This window comes from Propithecus coquereli, unplaced genomic scaffold (genome assembly GCF_000956105.1).
Source record: "Propithecus coquereli isolate 6110/MARCELLA unplaced genomic scaffold, Pcoq_1.0 Scaffold221, whole genome shotgun sequence".
NCBI classification, from domain to species: domain Eukaryota; kingdom Metazoa; phylum Chordata; class Mammalia; order Primates; family Indriidae; genus Propithecus; species Propithecus coquereli.
Window position 1 is genome coordinate 2,358,057 of NW_012147301.1, and position 17,335 is coordinate 2,375,391.

General features: G+C 51.6%; 1 protein-coding gene across 1 annotated transcript; it reads left to right on the top strand.

The window, feature by feature from the left end:
- The first annotated feature begins 2,092 nt into the window (after positions 1-2,092).
- On the top strand, positions 2,093-16,258 carry CILP (cartilage intermediate layer protein, nucleotide pyrophosphohydrolase). Its single transcript, XM_012644822.1, is given in 13 exon segments — positions 2,093-2,132; positions 3,613-3,778; positions 5,713-5,805; positions 7,045-7,314; positions 8,883-9,062; positions 9,466-9,780; positions 10,986-11,094; positions 11,725-11,882; positions 13,690-16,012; positions 16,014-16,080; positions 16,083-16,130; positions 16,132-16,164; positions 16,166-16,258. Coding segments are annotated over 12 exon segments (3,750 nt in total). The 5' UTR covers positions 2,093-2,132; positions 3,613-3,717.
- Positions 16,259-17,335: the final 1,077 nt, after the last annotated feature.

Here is a 17,335-nt window from a genome sequence, read left to right on the forward strand (position 1 = left end):
GATCTTGCCCAACTATAGGCTAATGGAAGTGTTCTGAGCATATTTAAAATAGGCTAGGCTAAGCTATGCTGTTCAGTAGGTTAGACATATTAAATGCATTGTCAACTTCTGACATTTTCAATTTATGATGGGGTTTTTGGGACGTAGCCCCATCACAAGTTGAAGAGCGTCTGTATATTCTCAAACCCTGCAATCCCAGAGCTGGCAGAGGCCTGTAAGCTCACTCATCAAAACTCCTGTTACTCTGAGGCCCAGGGTTGCTTGGGTTAGTGCTGGTCCACGGTCACGCACCAGAATCAGCAGCAGAGCCAGGACTAGGCTTCTGACTCCCGAGTTCCTATTTTTCTCCCATTCTTTGACCTGGCTGTCGCGGCTCAGCCTCTGTCTGTCTGTCTGTTCCTCGGCCCAGCAGAGTTCGCACGGACTCCACTCAGTTCAGACATCTGCTGTCCAAGCCATGGCTGAAGCTACTTCATGGCTTGGCTCTGACAAGTTGGACCAGACTGGGCCTGCTACAGGACCTACGTGCCAAGGGCTTGGGGCTGGGAGTGAGACCAGGCTCCGGGAGAGAGAGCAAACCAGATCTGTGCCCCGCGTCACCTTGGGGTCCGTTGCTGCTCAACATCCTTTCTCCCCCAACAGACCAATGCTCAGAAAAAACAGAGCTCCCCTGCTACACCGAGAAAGGGCAAGACATACACGGCATACACACAGGCACATACACACAGGGAAAGGCATAAACGCACACACGTGCACACGCACGCACACACACACACACAGCTCTCTGGCATAAAGGTCTGCTCTGTTGCACTGTGGGACCATTTCCATGTGAGGCTCTTTTCTCTGAGTGTAAGGACACATCTTTCTTGTGGCTTCCCAGTGCCCAGTCTAGAGCCTGCTCCAAATAACAGCTCAGTGCGGGTATGAGGAAAGAATGAGCTGACGCTGGTGTGGACGGTCACAGGGCCAGGCCTCCATTGCCAGGTGCTGGCACGAGGTAGGAAGCCCAGCCCAGATTGGATGAGCTTGCGACATGAGGCAAGTCCCTAGTACACTCTCTTCTCTTCTTCCTTCAACTGGGGCTCTATCCCTGTGACTAGTGATTCTGAAAATGAGGTCCGTGAACCAGCAGCATCAATAATTTCACCTGGGATCTTTCTAGAAATGCAAAGTCTCGGGCCCCACTGAATCAGAAACTCTGGGCGTGGGGTCTAGAAATCTGTTTTAATAGCCCTCCAGGTGATTCTAAATGCAAGCTAAAGTTAGAGAATCGCTGCCTGTGAAAACAGGCAACCTCATGCTGGGGGCGGGGTGTGAAGCCCAAAGCACAGGCAGCTGCTACGCCACCTATGGGTAAGGCTGCTGTGGTGTTCAGACCTGAAGTCAGACGTGAACTCACACACATGCATGTGCAGGAGCATCTGGCAGGGTCGCAGAGGAGTCCACGTGCTGGCGCGCTGGGGCCCCAGTGGGTACAGGCAGACACCCAGATGGAGTGGGCAGGGGCAAGGAAAACTGTTCTCACCGAGTGACATCCTGTACCCCACAATTCCTTTGTCCCTCAGCCTTTCTGAGGTTCCCTGAATGCTCCCTCAGAGGCCAGAGAAGCTGAGTAGTTGCCCAATTCAGACCAGACACACTCGACTAAGAGGCCAAGGTGGCCCGCGTGCCTAAGAGAGTTTGGAGTATGTGTTAAGACCAGCAAGGTCCTTTCTCTGCATGGGCAGGCCAGGGCCAGGGACTCTGGGGGAGCAGCAAGCAAAGCCTGGTTGAGAGCACACCATCCCCTGAGCCATGAGACGCTGCCCCAATGCAGAATTCCCCTGGGCCCCTTTCAGGGCTGCTCCTAGCACCCACCCCACCTCCTGGCCCCTGTCTCTCTGCTCTGGCCCATCATCAGACCCTGCGGCATCTCCCCCTAAGGATCTAGACGCAAAATCCTGGCCTCTGAGAGCTGCAAGGGATGTGGGGAGGGGAGGGGGAGGGTCATGCTCAGATCTGGTTTTGCTGCTGCTTCCCCTGGCTGGCTGCCACCGGCTGAGCCACCAGCTGTGCTATATAAGGCCGGAGGCTGGACTGCTGGAGAGGCAAAGACTGGGACCCCAAGCCAAGGAGTCCTGCTCAGGACGCTGGTGAGCTTCTCTCCCATTCCCCTCACCCCCATCCCTGCACCCCCTGGTGGGCTCAACCTCTCCTGACCTCCCCTGACCTCCCCTATTCCTTCTGCTGGCTTCTCCCACTGCGAAGACTTCCTTTCTGCTCTGAAATTCTCTTTTTTCCCCCACTGGCCCAAAGACCTCTCCCTCCCCAACCTGAGGTCAGGAACCCCCACGTCTTCCCACTTAGAGCCTCTATACCTCTGGGTGCCCGGCTTTTTCCCAGCGGTCAGCCAGTCTGCTTTGTCCGCAAGTTCTGGGGAGCGTGGGATGGGGAGCCCAACGCTGGGCGTATGCTGAGGAAGCGGCGGGACGCCAAGAAACCTCCGTGGGCTGCCAGATGGGAAATGGTTTTTCCACAAGGTGTCTCAGGCCACCTTGGCCTCTCAGACAGCGCTGGAGCAGGCTCGGGCTGAACGCTGTGCTCCCTGCTCGGGAGCTGGGGTAGGACACGCAATAGCTGGAGACCTCCCGGGTCTCCCCTGACTCTGCTCTCGCATCTGAGAAACAGGTGGAAGCCGGGTTAGTGCTTTGAGAGCTGGATGGTGTGCAATGTGGGATTGGTTTGTTCTTCCCCTGAGATATCCAAGTGTTTGGGGTTTTCTTTTTCCCTAAGAGGAGGAATCTTCCCTTTCCTACCACACCCCAGACTTTGGAGGCTGAAAGGAACCACTTTTGAATCCCCAGGAACTAGTCAGATTCTGAGTTCTGGAGAAAGATAAAAATGTCCTGCTGAGTGGGAGCCTGGGCCACATGCCGCGCCCTGTGCTCGCTGTCCTGACCGACAGCCTTGCTTTCCTCTCTTCACTCTGTAGTCTCCAACCCATGCTCAGTAGCCACCGGGGAGCCCTGGCCTCTGCTTTCCCTCAGCGGGCTCCTGGCTGTGTGACTCCCAGCCAGGCCCCAGACAAACAGGTCAGAAATGTGTTCCAGCTGTAGCCCGTGCACATCTGGGAATGTGTTCATGGAGGTGGTGTGTCTGAGGCATCTGGGCCCTCCAGCCTGCCTGCCCCATTAGGGGCCACTGGAGTCGGGGCCAGAGCCTTCACAGCCTTAGTATGTAGCTCCCCGTGCAAGAGTGTGAGCCCACCAGAGGGCACTAAAGCAAGGGACCCCCAGCCAAGTCCAGGTCTTACAAGTGAGTCACCCAGAGGCTGCTAGGAGTGAGTCCGGCCCCTCCTCATGGACAAGGACCCTCCTCATCCCTACCCTTCCTGTGTCCCATCTCCATGTGGGGCCCTGGAGCCTGGACCCAGGGTTGGAACCCAGGTGTGCCCCCTTTGAACTCAGATTCCGAGGCTCTGTACCTCCCAAGCTGCGCGGTTTCACAACTCAAACTCCCGCAAAACTTCATTCTGTCCACCTTTCCGTCCTTGACAGGTTGAGAAATATTTCTGCTCAAGCCATAGGAGGTGACACAGAAATGTGGAACATGACAAGCTTTATTTCTTTTCAGGTCACTGGATCTGAGAAATTTCCCAAGGGATCACATTCCAGAGACAGCCAGCTCTGTGAAGCACCCTCACCCACCTGCCACGTTCCCTCGGGGTCTGGCGGAAAGATGGTGGGGACCAAGGCCTGGGTGTTCTCCTTCCTGGTCCTGGAAGTCACGTCTGTGTTGGGTATAGGCTAAGTATCTGCTCGCTCTCACTTGCCACAGTGAAGTCATGTCTGGTCTTGGACTAAGCTATTCATCTGCCTTAAGACACAGCAATGGCCTTAAGACCTGAGGCCAGTTTATGGATTTATTTCTAATTTATACCCTGCTTGTTTTGCCCCAGGACTTGAGATAGTTCCTGATATTAAAATGCACAGGACAGAAACTTTTAAATGATGAAAAGGAAAGCAGTCATTCAGGGAGAGAAAAAAAATAAGAGGGTTACTGCCCCTGAGTACTGAATGTAGCTCCGAGACTCCGAGAAGCCAAAGCAAAAGAGAATCACAGGGGATCACTGAGTTCTCAGATGCCTGTTTGGGGTTTGGTCTATTTTTAGTTTTATGAAAATTCTTCTGACCTAAACCTCAATTTCATTTAGACCTTGCAGACAAATTTCAGAGACACACCAGAACCCCTTCTGGCCTCCTTGCCCTCTGGCCACATCCTCTGGTAGCATTGAGCCCTGGAAGGAACAGGTAGAAAGAATTTGTCTGGTGGAGCTGCTGACTTCCTGAGGCATCTAAGCATCAGAGCTCCCAGCAGTACTCTGGGTGCTCTCTCCCACCTCCCCTTCCTCTCCTGATTTCTAACCACAAACTCAGGTAAAGCAAAAAAAAAAAAAAAAAAAAAAAAACAAAACAAAACGCTCAAAACCCTCTTTTAAAGCTGCACACCCTGCAGGATTTGTGACCACAGTTGCAGGAACAAAGGCTGTCTCAGCCTCCAGCCAGCTTGTGTGTGTGCCCGCCTCTTGCCTTGCTCTCTCCACCCTGACAGCTGCTGTTTGTGAAGATGATTAACATTCAAGCGTCTGAGGGGAAATTAGATTAGCTTGATTAAAAGAGCTCCTATCACCCCAATTAAGCAGCATAGAGAATTGTGATTTAGCTGCTGGCGTGAGAGCCAACTGCCTATCAAAGAGTTTGCAGCTCTCTGCTCTCCTTTCTCCTTCCCAGCCTGGGGCCCCCAACTCAGCCTCAAAGGGGTAGGGCTGGCACTGCCGTGGCCTGAGGACCCTGTGGCCACCCTCAGGTACACGTTGCCAGCCTGGTGTCAGAAAATTGAGGACCACGACCCCAGTTAGGCCATATGAGTCTTTTGTGGGAGAGAGTGGACTACCAAAGTGAAACTTTGCCAAGGGAAGGGAAATAGCCATCTGTTGTGCAAGGCATTGAGCTAAAAGGAGTTTCTAACTCTTACTCATCATGCACTGTGTGCGAGGCATTGTTCTAAGTGGACTTTATCGATGAGCTTACTTCATCCCCACAGTCCTCTGAGGCAGGAACTATTATTACCCTTATTTTATGCTGAGAGAGCATGAGGTCAGATGGGCTAAACAGTTTAGGGTCACAGAGTTAGGAAGTGGCAGAGCCTCAGGAGCCCACACTCTCAATCTACATGTACTTCAGAGATGTTCATGTTTTATCTCACAGAATCCTTATGCCAACCGAATCACCCTGTGAGGTGGGAATTAATATCTCCATTTTACAGAGGAGGAAAATAAAGGTCTGTTTTACCAAGGATAGATCCAGACACCAAAGCACGAGCCTCAGCCCACTGGCTGGTCGGCAGCATCGGATGATCCACTTCTCGAACAAGAGTGAAAAGGGAACTACCATTCACTGAGCATATACTACATGCCAGGTCATTTATATTCATTACCACCCTGAATCATGCAGCAGGACCCTATGGTGTGGTGATTATTAATGCATCCCTATTTTATGGGGAAACAGGTTCACAGGAATAAAGCTTTTCTGAGGTTGCACAGTAGTAAGTAGCAGAGTGGGATTTGAACCCACGCCTAGGGCTCCACTACATCATACTGCTTCCCTGCCTCTTCAGAAGCCCCTGTAACTCTGAGTCCTGGCTTCTCACTTAGCTGCTGCTTTTGCCCCTCAGGGAGGCAGACGATACTCACCCACTCAGTAAGAAGAGTCCCGCCTGGGAAGAGGACCTCCAGCATCTTTGCCAAGCCTGCCGACACCTTGGAGAGTGAGTTGTGGCTGGATCAGGGAGGGTTGGAGAGGGGGAGTCTTTACTGAACTTGCTAAGTGAATCTTTGAAGCCAGGGCATGATGTCAGGGTTCCATGGAAACCCACTTTTATAAGACATTTGGCCACAGTGAGGAAGCTACCTGATATATTCCAAGAATGCTGTGGAGCTTGCTGGGGCCAGAGCGTAGGCTGGTGGGGAGGGAGGGGGAGATGAGGATGGAGGGATGGGGGTGGTGCTGGCTCACCAGCGCCCTGAATGCCTGGCCAAGGGATTATTATTTTTTTTATTTGAGACAGAGTCTCGCTCTGTTACCTGGGCTAGAGTGCAGTGGTATCAGCCTAGCTCACAGCAACCTCAGACTCCTGGGCTCAGGCGATCCTCCCGCCTCAGCCTCCTGAGTACCTGGGGCTACAGGTGCTCGCCACCATGCCCGGCTAATTTTTTTTCTATTGTTAGTCACCCAGCTATTTTTTCTACTTTTAGTAGAGACAGGGTCTTGCTCTTGCTCAGGCTGGTCTTTTTTTTTTTTTTTTTGAGACGGAGTCTCGCTCTGTTGCCCAGGCTAGCGTGCTGTGGCATCAGCCTAGCTCACAGCAACATTAAACGCCTGGGCTCAAGCAATCCTACTGCCTCAGCCTCCTGAGTAGCTGGGATTACAGGCGTGTGCCACCACGCCTGGCTAATTTTTCTATTTTTAGTAGAGACAGGGTCTCGCTCTTGCTCAGGCTGGTCTCAAACTCCTGACCTCAAGCTATCTTCCCACCTCGGCCTCCCAGAGTGCTAGGATTATAGGTGTGAGCCACTATGCCTGGCCCTCAGGCTGGTCTTGAACTCCTGACCTCAGATCCTCCAGCCTCAGCTTTCCCAGAGTGCTAGGATTACAAGCAGGAGCCACTGCTTGGCCAGGCTAAGGGATTTTAAAGCTGGGAGTCATGTGGTCCAAGCCACATGGAGAAAACTCACCCTGAATGTCAGGGAAGGGCGGGGAAGGGGTTGAGGGGGAGCCTGGAGGCAGAGACAGTAACTGACATGGCTTGTCCAAGCTGATGAGAGCTTGGGTGGAGGCCCCAGCCGTGCGGGTGCAGAGCGATGCTGCAGAGAGAAATATGACAGGACCTGAGGCTGACTGGAGGTAGGAGAGAGGTATCAGGGATGACTCCCAGGGGCTGAGCTGGAAAGGAGAACTGGAGCTCACCTGGAGCACGGCTACTTCCCAACCTGGCCCTGTGTCTCAGATCCTGGCGAGTGGACAACATGGTTCAACGTCGACCACCCAGGCGGGCAGGGCGACTATGAGCGGCTTGACGCCATTCGCTTCTACTATGGGCATCGTGTATGTGCCCGCCCCCTGTGGCTAGAGGCTCGGACCACTGACTGGACGCCTGCAGGCAGCACTGGCCAGGTGGTCCACAGCAGTCCTCGCGAGGGCTTCTGGTGCCTCAACAGCGAGCAGCGGCCCGGCCAGAACTGCTCCAATTACACCGTTCGCTTCCTCTGCCCACCAGGTGAGCCTGAACAGCCCCAGCCCCGACCTCCCACCAGCCTCTGCTCGGGGTGCGGCCAGGACCTGCCTCTGACCATAGGAACTCCGGACATCACACACATACATGCGCGTCGACTCTCTAATAATAACCAAGTTTTGTCCTGAGTGCCAGAACCTTCCCAGTAGTGTTCCATGTTTATGGGTACCCTCCGTTCGACCCATCTATTGAATGCGAGTGGCACTGTGCTGAAGACCACAGACAGGCTCTGCAGTCGGGCTGCTTGGGTTTGAATCCCAAGCCCACCACATGAACCGTGTCCCCTGGACAAATCGTCTGAAGCTCCCTTAGCCTCAGGTTTCTCACACGTAAAGCAGGGCCCACACTAAATCTGCGTAGGGGTTTTTGTGAGGGTTAAATGAGATAATGAATGCAACGAGCTTAACCGGGGAAATGCTCACTGAGTATTCGTTTCTAGCATTGTTCCTATGTGCCAGCTACTGCTCTAGTTATCCACAGTATTCAACCTTTACCATTGACCTTTTTTTTTTTTTTTTTGAGACAGAGTCTCACTGTGTTGCCCGGGCTAGAGTGCCGTGGCGTCAGCCTAGCTCACAGCAACCTCAGACTCCTGGGCTCAAGCGATCCTCCTGCCTCAGCCTCCCGAGTAGCTGGGACTACCGGCACGAGCCACCATGCCCGGCTAATTTTTATATATATGTTTTTAGTTGTCCAGATCATTTCTTTCTATTTTCTAGTAGAGATGGGGTCTCGCTCTTGCTCAGGCTGATCTCGAACTCCTGACCTTGAGCGATCCACCTGCCTCGGCCTCCCAGAGTGCTAGGATTACAGCCGTGAGCCACCGCGCCCGGCCAACCACTGACCTTTGAAGGACCTCCATCTTGACAAATTACGTGAGGTTCAGAGAAGTTAAGTAACTTCTCACGATTCCACAGCTGGTAAGTGCAGAGCTAGGTTTGAATCAAGTCTGTGTTTGCAGAGTCCACGCTCTTTACATCCTCTGCCCAGCCAGATAATACAGGCGTTGGGGGGCCCGGCTTGCTCATTTCTTGGATGGGCACCCTTCCGCTTGGGGTTCTACCAGTGCAAACAGCCTGATTCCACAGGCCCAGGCACCAGCGGTGGTCATCTGGAGTGGGAGCTCAGGCTGGTCTGGGTGAGGTGTGAAGCCCCTATTCTTGCAGTCCCTGCGGCTCCCAGGCCCTGACTTCCCAAGGGTCCCTTCCACCGAGGCTCATGGCTGTTTCCACATTGGTGAAGAAGAAAGATGGTGCTATTTGTGCACATCTGAGGACAGCATATCAAAGTCCCAGTGCTTGGTCCACGAGCCCCTCTCAAGGCCACCTCTTGCTCGTATGGTGCCTTCGTGCAAATTAGAGATACCACTTTCTCAAGACTTTTGACTTCATCTGTTGGAAAAAATCATTGCAGTAAATACAAATATCAGTGATATCTATGACATAAGTTGAGGCCCTGTCTCTCCTCACCAGGGAAGAAACAGTCTCAGCGTCAGATTTCCTGACAGTCCCCTTGGGAGGGAAGTCAGACTGTCTGCTGATCCCACTTTGCAGGGTCCCTGCGCCGAGACTCAGAGCGCATCTGGAGCCTGTGGTCTCCCTGGAGCAAGTGCTCAGCTGCCTGCGGTCACACTGGGGTCCAGACCCGCATGCGTACCTGCTTGGCGGAGACAGTGTCGCTGTGCACTGAGGCCAGTGAAGAGGGTCAGCTCTGCGTGAGCCCAGCCTGTGCAGGTACCACCCTGCCTCCTGGCACTGGGCAGGTTATGGGGGGTGTGGCTGAAGCAGCCTAGAGGGACGGATTACAGGGTTTAGTCTGAGACTGACAGATTCCTTCATTCACTCACCAAGGATTAACTGAGCATATATTATGTGCTCTCACGGGAGATATACAGGATAACATAGGAACACGGGGCAGGGTGAATTATCATAGCTTAGGAGAATCCAGGAAAGCTCCCTGGAGCAGATGTCCTGGGCTAAGACTTAAGGATGAAGAGAAGTTAGTCATGCAGGCTGATAAGGAAGGGGAGCAAAGGCCAAGGATGAGGGAAAGTGTATGTGAGTCTATAGGCTGGGGTGTGGCTGAAGGAGGCCAGAATCCATACACACCTTGCTGATGTGGTCCCTTGTTCCACAGCCTGTGACCTGACCTGCCCCATGGGCCAGGTGAATGCTGACTGCGATGCCTGCATGTGCGAGGACTTCATGCTTCATGGGGCTGTCTCCCTCCCTGGAGGTGCCCCAGCCTCGGGGGCCGCTGTCTACCTGCTGACCAAGACGCCTAAGCTGCTGACCAAGACAGACAGCAGTGGGAGGTTCCGAGTCCCTGGCTTGTGCCCTGATGGCAAAAGCATCCTGAAAATCACAAAGACTAAGTTTGCCCCCATTGTACTCACAATGCCCAAGACTAGCCTGAAGGCAGCCACCGTCAATACAGAGTTCGTGAGAGCAGGTAACTAAGTTCTCTGGGGTAGGGCTGATGAGGAGGTCCAAACTTTTAAATAAGGGCATTATAGTACTAAAAGCTGGCTTCTCAGCTTACTCAGAGTAAAACCCCGAATCCTTACCATGGCCCACATGGTCCCATATTATCTGGCTCCCCATTATTTCTCTGCTTTCCTCTCCTATTGCTCCCCTAACACCAAATCACTTTACTCCAGCCACAGTGGGCTTCTTTCTGCTCCTTAACACACAGGTACACTCCTGCCCCAGGGCCTTTGCACTTGCTATATATATATACATATATATATACGTGTGTGTATATATATATATATATATATATATATACTGTTTTTTTTTTTTTTCGAGACACAGTCTCACTCTGTTCCCCGGGCTAGAGTGCCGTGGTGTCAGCCTAGCTCACAGCAACCTCAAACTCCTGGGCTCAAGCAATCCTTCTGCCTCAGCCTCCCGAGTAGCTGGGACTATAGGCATGTGCCACCATGTCCAGCTAGTTTTTTTTCATTTATTTTTAGTTGTCCGATTAATTTCTTTTAATTTTAGTAGAGACAGGGTCTTGCTCTTGCTCAGGCTGGTCTCGAACTCCTGAGCTCAAATGATCCGCCCGCCTCGGCCTCCGAGAGTGCTAGGATTACAGGCGTGAGCCACCATGCCCAGCCTATATACTCTGTTTAGAGTGTTCTTGCCCCAAATAATCGCCGTGACTTGCTCCCTCAAATGGATGAGGTCCTCCCCAGTCACCTCATTTAAAACAGTCAATTACAATACAGTCTGCGGTTTGGAGGTCACAGAGAGAGAGGCTTGGGGAGTTCAGAAATGGTGCAAAATGGCCAGAAAATTCTGCTAGGGGCAGTAGAACATAAATATTGCACTATTCAAAGCAGCCAGTTCTGTTCCAATGGTAGTGCTTAGGAATCTTAGCTGGCACAAGGTCCCCTTGATTCTCCACTGTCCCACCCAAATGCTACTTGACAGGCCATGGGAGCAGGTTCCAGGCTGAGGGTGTGGAGGGGTGGATTCCACTCTGGGCCGGGTCCCTTAGGTATTAATTAGGACCATTAGAGATGGGCTGAGGGTGGAGGCGAAGCCATTATCATTTTAATACCATCAAAGACCCTAAGGGAGCAAAGCTCTGTAGAACCTGTCACAAAAGAAAAGAAAACAAAACAAAACGCTATTTCTTATCTTCTGTCCCAGAGACTCCATACATGGTGAAGAACCCCCAGACGAAAGCACGGAAAGCTGGGCAGAGTGTATCCCTGTGCTGTAAGGCCACGGGGAAGCCCAGTCCAGACAAGTATTTCTGGTGCGTACGCTGCCAGCTCCCCTTCCCAATTCTCCACTTGGAAACCAGAGCTTTCTTGCATTAGAATCTGGATTGAATAAAAATAATAACCAATAGAATAAAGTTACAAGTAAGGCACTGGTACAGGGCCCAGATGTTGGGATTGTACCTCAAACCTGGGGTCCCTCAGAGCCTCTCTAGTCTCAGGGTCCTGACTTGCATATCCTCAGGACACAGAACAAAGTTCCTCAGCCTTGCTTCTGCCAGCAAAGGCAAACAAGGTCACAATCCCTAACGGCGGCCGTGAGTCCTTTACCCTTCACAGATATTTTACAGCCACTCTCTTGTTTGACCCTCCCAACAATCCTGTGAGGTCAGCTAGAGATCATTGCTCCCATTTTATAGACCAAAAAGTTGAGGCTCAGAGAGGCGAGATGATCTGTCCAAGCATCTCCAGACAGGTAGGTGGTGGGGCTGGGACTTAGAACCAAGTCCCTTGACTCCCAGGGAATTAGGGCTCTTGGGTGAGCAGAGTCAAAGGTGATATTGGCATCTGCCATCTATTTCCCTGGCTGCTTGCTCCTGGCACTGTCCCCAGGGATACTTGTTCTCCCACTGCCCATTCAGGCTCCACCCCTCCATGCCTTGCAGGTATCACAATGACACATTGCTGGATCCCTCCCTCTACAAGCATGAGAGCAAGCTCGTACTGAGGAACCTGCAGCGGGACCAGGCTGGGGAGTACTTTTGCAAGGCCCAGAGTGACGCTGGAGCTGTGAAGTCCCAGGTCGCCCAGCTGACTGTCATAGGTAAGCCTGCTGGGGCCCTGGGGGTCCTGGGCCAGCAACAGTGAGTATAACCAGGCAGTAAAAGCTTGGGCCTTTCTGTGCTGTGCACAGTGCCATGCCCTCTGGGACACAAACATGGCACAGACCCAAATCCTGCCATTACACAACCATCATTTGAGGCGGGGGTGAAGAAATGTAAATAAGAGACAAGTAAAGATAGAAAAATGTAGCTAAAGCAGGATAAGAGGCAGTGGACTCTTTTTCCCCCCATCCCACGACTCCCCTGTGGACTCTTAGTAGATGACAGCTAGATACCTTCCAGGTGGAACTGACCACAGATGGCTGGTCCAGGGAGCAGCTTTCCAGCTGGGGCTTCAATAATGCTTCTCAGCCTTGCCTGCCCATTAGCACCACGCACTGAGTTTTGAAAAATACTGATGCCTCAGTCTTATCCCAGAGAGTCTGATTTAATTGGTGTGATAGGTGGCCTGAGCATGCACAGTTTAAAAGCTCCCCAAGTGATTCTCTGGTCTTAAAGAACCCTCGGTCTTAAAGAATGGGCAGGGATTGTGTGTGGAAGTGGGGGTGTTCCAGATTGAGGGGCCAGTGTGAGCAAAGGTACAGAAGTAGGGAACCGAGGGGGCTTTCAACAGAGGTGACCCAGAGTTTGCTTCAAGAAGAAAACTGGAGGGAGAGAGATTTGAGGCCAAAGACCAATCAGGAACCTATCCTTGGAAAAGGAGGGGGAAGGAAGATATTTCAATAAATGGCCTAAACAAAACAAAAGGCAGAGGAAGAGAGAATTTATCGGAAGGAGCCTGGAATATTTCACAGGCTTGAAGAAAACTGGAGCAAGAAACAGACCTCAGGACAGACAGGACACAGGGCACTCTGGACCTTGGCAGAGGAGATATGGAGCCCCTCAGCAGTGGGTCCCGACCCATCACACCAACCCCTGTTCGTTACAGTTATTTTTAATCCTGCTTTACTGTTCTGAAGTTAAATTTATAGATAATAACCACATATAATTTCCAAATTTATATGCACATGGTCCTAACTATAACATAAAGGAGAAATTTTTAAAAACTTTAATATAAAATAGTATGTATTTCAATATCTAAATGCTTTGGCACAATGATACAAGAAGACAAACCAAGAGGTCAGACACTGGCACTTAAATCCAGAGTCGCCATAAATGCGACAGCTACAAATGCTGATGGATCCAGAGGTATCATTTTGGCATTTACAGTCTTTAGGTAATGTAGCAGGGAGGTGATTTTCCCGACATGCAGAACAATCGTTATTGTTCCAAGCTAAATAAAGTACAATCTTAGCTCAATGTATATGGTAGTTGCGTTCTTGAAAAATGCAGTACACGGCCATGTAGAAACTATTAGGCTCCGATCATTCTAAGTAAGTGTCCCACCTCCATGACGGTCTGGTGGGATGCACGAAAGTTATTCAGGACGCAGAATACGCAGAACAGTACCAGGCATCCAGGACATAGAGCATCAATGGCCCCTGCCCACAATATGCCAGTAGCACCCCAAATTTTGTTGATAACCTAAAATACGCTCAAATTTTCAAGACCCCTCTATTGAGGAAAAACTACTACTTTAGTGGTCTTAGCAACCAACTTTTGTCCCCCCATGTATAAAATGCGATTAGTAATAACTTGTTCCATCTCCCTCAGAGAGTTCTGTGAGAATCAGGGTATGGAGGTACAGTCCTTTGAAAACCACAGAGCACTGCAGAGAAGGGAGGTTGAGGTACCCTCCGTGTGGGATGTAAACCTACATCTTAACAGCCGCACCATCTCCCTCCACAGCACCCGATGAGGCTCCTTGCAACCCGACCCCTCAGAGCTACCTTATCCGGCTGCCCCACGATTGCTTCCAGAATGCCACCAACTCCTTCTACTATGATGTGGGCCACTGCCCTGTCAAGACCTGTGCAGGGCAGCAGGATCATGGAATCAGGTGCCGGGATGCTGTGGAGAACTGCTGTGGCATCTCCAAAACAGAGGAGAGGGAGATCCAGTGCAGTGGCTACACACTGCCCACCAAGGTGGCCACGCAGTGCAGCTGCCAGCGGTGTACCGAGACCCGGAGCATCGTGCGGGGCCGTGTCAGTGCCGCTGACAATGGGGAGCCCATGCGCTTTGGCTACGTGTACATGGGGAACAGCCGTGTGAGCATGACTGGCTACAAGGGCACTTTCACCCTCCATGTCCCCCAGGACACTGAGAGGCTGGTGCTCACATTTGTGGACAGGCTGGAGAAGTTCGTCAACACCACCAAAGTGCTGCCCTTCAACAAGAAGGGGAGTGCAGTGTTCCACGAAATCAAGATGCTTCGGCGGAAAGAGCCCATCACTTTGGAGGCTATGGAGACAAACATTATCCCCCTGGGGGAGATGGTTGGTGAAGACCCCGTGGCCGAACTGGAGATCCCATCCAAGAGCTTCTACAGGCAGAATGGGGAGCCCTACACAGGAAGAGTAAAGGCCAGTGTGACCTTCCTGGATCCCCGGAATATTTCCACAGCCACAGCTGCCCAGAGTGACTTCAACTTCATCAATGATGAAGGAGACACCTTCCCCCTTCGGACATACGGCATGTTCTCTGTGGACTTCACAGATGAGGTCACCTCAGAGCCACTTAATGCTGGCAAGGTGAAGGTGCACCTCGACGCGACCCAGGTCAAGATGCCAGAGCACGTACCCGCAATGAAACTCTGGTCGCTCAACCCAGACACAGGGCTGTGGGAGGAAGAAGGCGATTTCAAATTTGAAAGCCAAAGGAGGAACAAAAGGGAAGAGAGAACCTTCCTGGTGGGCAACATGGAGATCCGTGAGAGGCGGCTCTTTAACCTGGATGTCCCTGAAAGCAGGAGGTGCTTCATCAAGGTGAGGGTGTACCGCAGCGAGAGGTTCTTGCCCAGTGAGCAGATCCAGGGGGTCGTGGTCTCCGTGATCAACCTGGAGCCCAGAGCTGGCTTCTCTACCAACCCTAGGGCCTGGGGCCGCTTTGACAGTGTCCTCACAGGCCCCAATGGGGCCTGCGTGCCTGCCTTCTGTGATGACCAGTCTCCTGATGCCTACTCTGCCTATGTCTTGGCAAGCCTGGCTGGGGAGGAACTGCAAGCAGTGGAGTCTTCTCCTAAATTCAACCCAAACGCAATTGGTGTCCCTCAGCCCTACCTCAACAAGCTCAAGTACCGGCGGACAGACCACGAGGACCCACGGGTTAAAAAGACAGCTTTCCAGATCAGCATGGCCAAGCCAAGGCCCAACTCTGCTGAAGAGAGCAATGGGCCCATTTACGCCTTTGAGAACCTCCGGGCATGCGAAGAGGCACCACCCAGTGCGGCCCACTTCCGGTTCTACCAGATTGAGGGGGATCGGTATGACTACAACACGGTCCCTTTCAATGAAGATGACCCCATGAGCTGGACTGAAGACTACCTGGCATGGTGGCCTAAGCCAATGGAGTTCAGGGCCTGCTACATCAAGGTGAAGATCGTGGGACCCCTGGAGGTGAATGTGCGATCCCGCAACATGGGGGGCACCCACCGGCGGACAGTGGGGCAGCTGTACGGAATCCGGGATGTGAGGAGCACCCGGGACAGGGACCAGCCCAATGTCTCAGCTGCCTGTCTAGAGTTCAAGTGCAGTGGGATGCTCTATGACCAGGACCGTGTGGACCGAACACTGGTGAAGGTCATCCCCCAGGGCAGCTGCCATCGAGCCAGCGTGAATCCCATGCTGCATGAGTACCTGGTCAACCACCTACCAATGGCAGTCAACAATGACACCAGCGAGTACACCATGCTGGCGCCATTAGACCCACTGGGCCACAACTATGGCATCTACACCGTCACTGACCAGGACCCTCGCACAGCCAAGGAGATCGCGCTTGGCCGGTGCTTTGATGGCACGTCTGATGGTGCCTCCAGAGTCATGAAGAGCAATGTGGGCGTGGCCCTCACCTTTAACTGCATAGAGAGGCAGGTGGGTCGCCAGAGTGCTTTCCAGTACCTTCAAAGCACCCCGGCCCGGACCCCCGCTGCAGGTACCGTCCAAGGAAGAACGCGCTCCAGGAGGCAGCAGCGGGCAAGCAGGGCTGGCCAGCCTCTGCGCGGATGGATGGCCTGAGATCTCTTGGAGTTACTCAACAGCCTCTGGGCAACTAAGTTTTGTGGTACTTCCTACTCTACTCCTCCCACCTTAGTGACAGCCATTGTGAGACTGATGCACAAACTGTCACTCGGTTAATTTAAGCACATCTGTTTTGGTGCAATACGCTTGTTTCTTCATGCCTTTACTTACTGTCTTTGTCCCATGATACTGACTGGCCCAAAAATGTCAAAATAAAGCCCCTTTGTGCTGTTCTTTAAAAGAAACACAAGAAATTGGCCACTGGTAAAACTCTGCAGCTTTGATTGTTCTTTGTGTAACGCCATTAATGCAAATGTACTTCTTTTATTTTAGCATGGTTTTGCCCACCTCCACAATAATGATAATCTGATGCTGAAGACCAAATAACCAATATAAAGCATTCATCTTGGCTTTGCTCCACGGGACGTAAGCCGAGGTCTCAGTCATAGTTGATACATATAAATGGCGGTGAAATAAATAAAATACAATTTTTACTTGAAATGTAAATACCTTATTTATTTCTTTGCTGAATTTGGAACTCTAGTGCACATTCAAAGATAAGCTATGGAATACAGGGTAAACATAGTTCCTCTGCAAAGTCTGGAAAGAACATCTCCTGGTATCCATAATTATGCTAGGTTGCTAATTGTATTATTAATAGTTTGTTTCCTCTTGCATTTACTTTTGTCCTTACTAGAAGCCTAATGTAGCTGAGGGCAGATGTCAACAAATGCACATTCTATAATTTGATTCTGAGGCCACTGTCCTGTCTTTTAACCATTAGAGTGAGCCAGCTGCTCAGAGGGACAGAGGGGACTCTGGAAAGCATCACAAGGTGGTGTGAGTCCTGGCCGCCCTAAGTTACAGGGCAGGGCAACTAGGCACACACTCCAGTGGTCAAGTTTGTTCTCAAGGATCCTATTTTCCATTTGTAGAGAAGAGCAGAGATTCCCGGAGTTGTGAGCATGTTCTGGGCTCCTGAGCAAGACTGAAAACATGTCCCAGTTTTTTTTCTTTCTTTCCAATACCGTGGCGCTTATACAATGGCTTGGCCAAGGACCTGACGAGCTGGCCCAGTGGTCCTTGGCTCCCCCCAGCAGCTTGTTGCCTTCTCCAGCTAGGCTGGCTGACCTCACTCGGAAATCATGAGCTTTCTCTTTTTCTTCTTCTTTTTAAAACTCTCCTAAAGACACTTGGCTTTTCCAGACACCAGATCTCTGTTATATGTAACAACCCATGTCCCTGGAGTAAAACAACTGGTCCAAATGGACAGGGTTTTGTTTTTGGAAAAGGCATTTGATTTAAAATAGTAAATC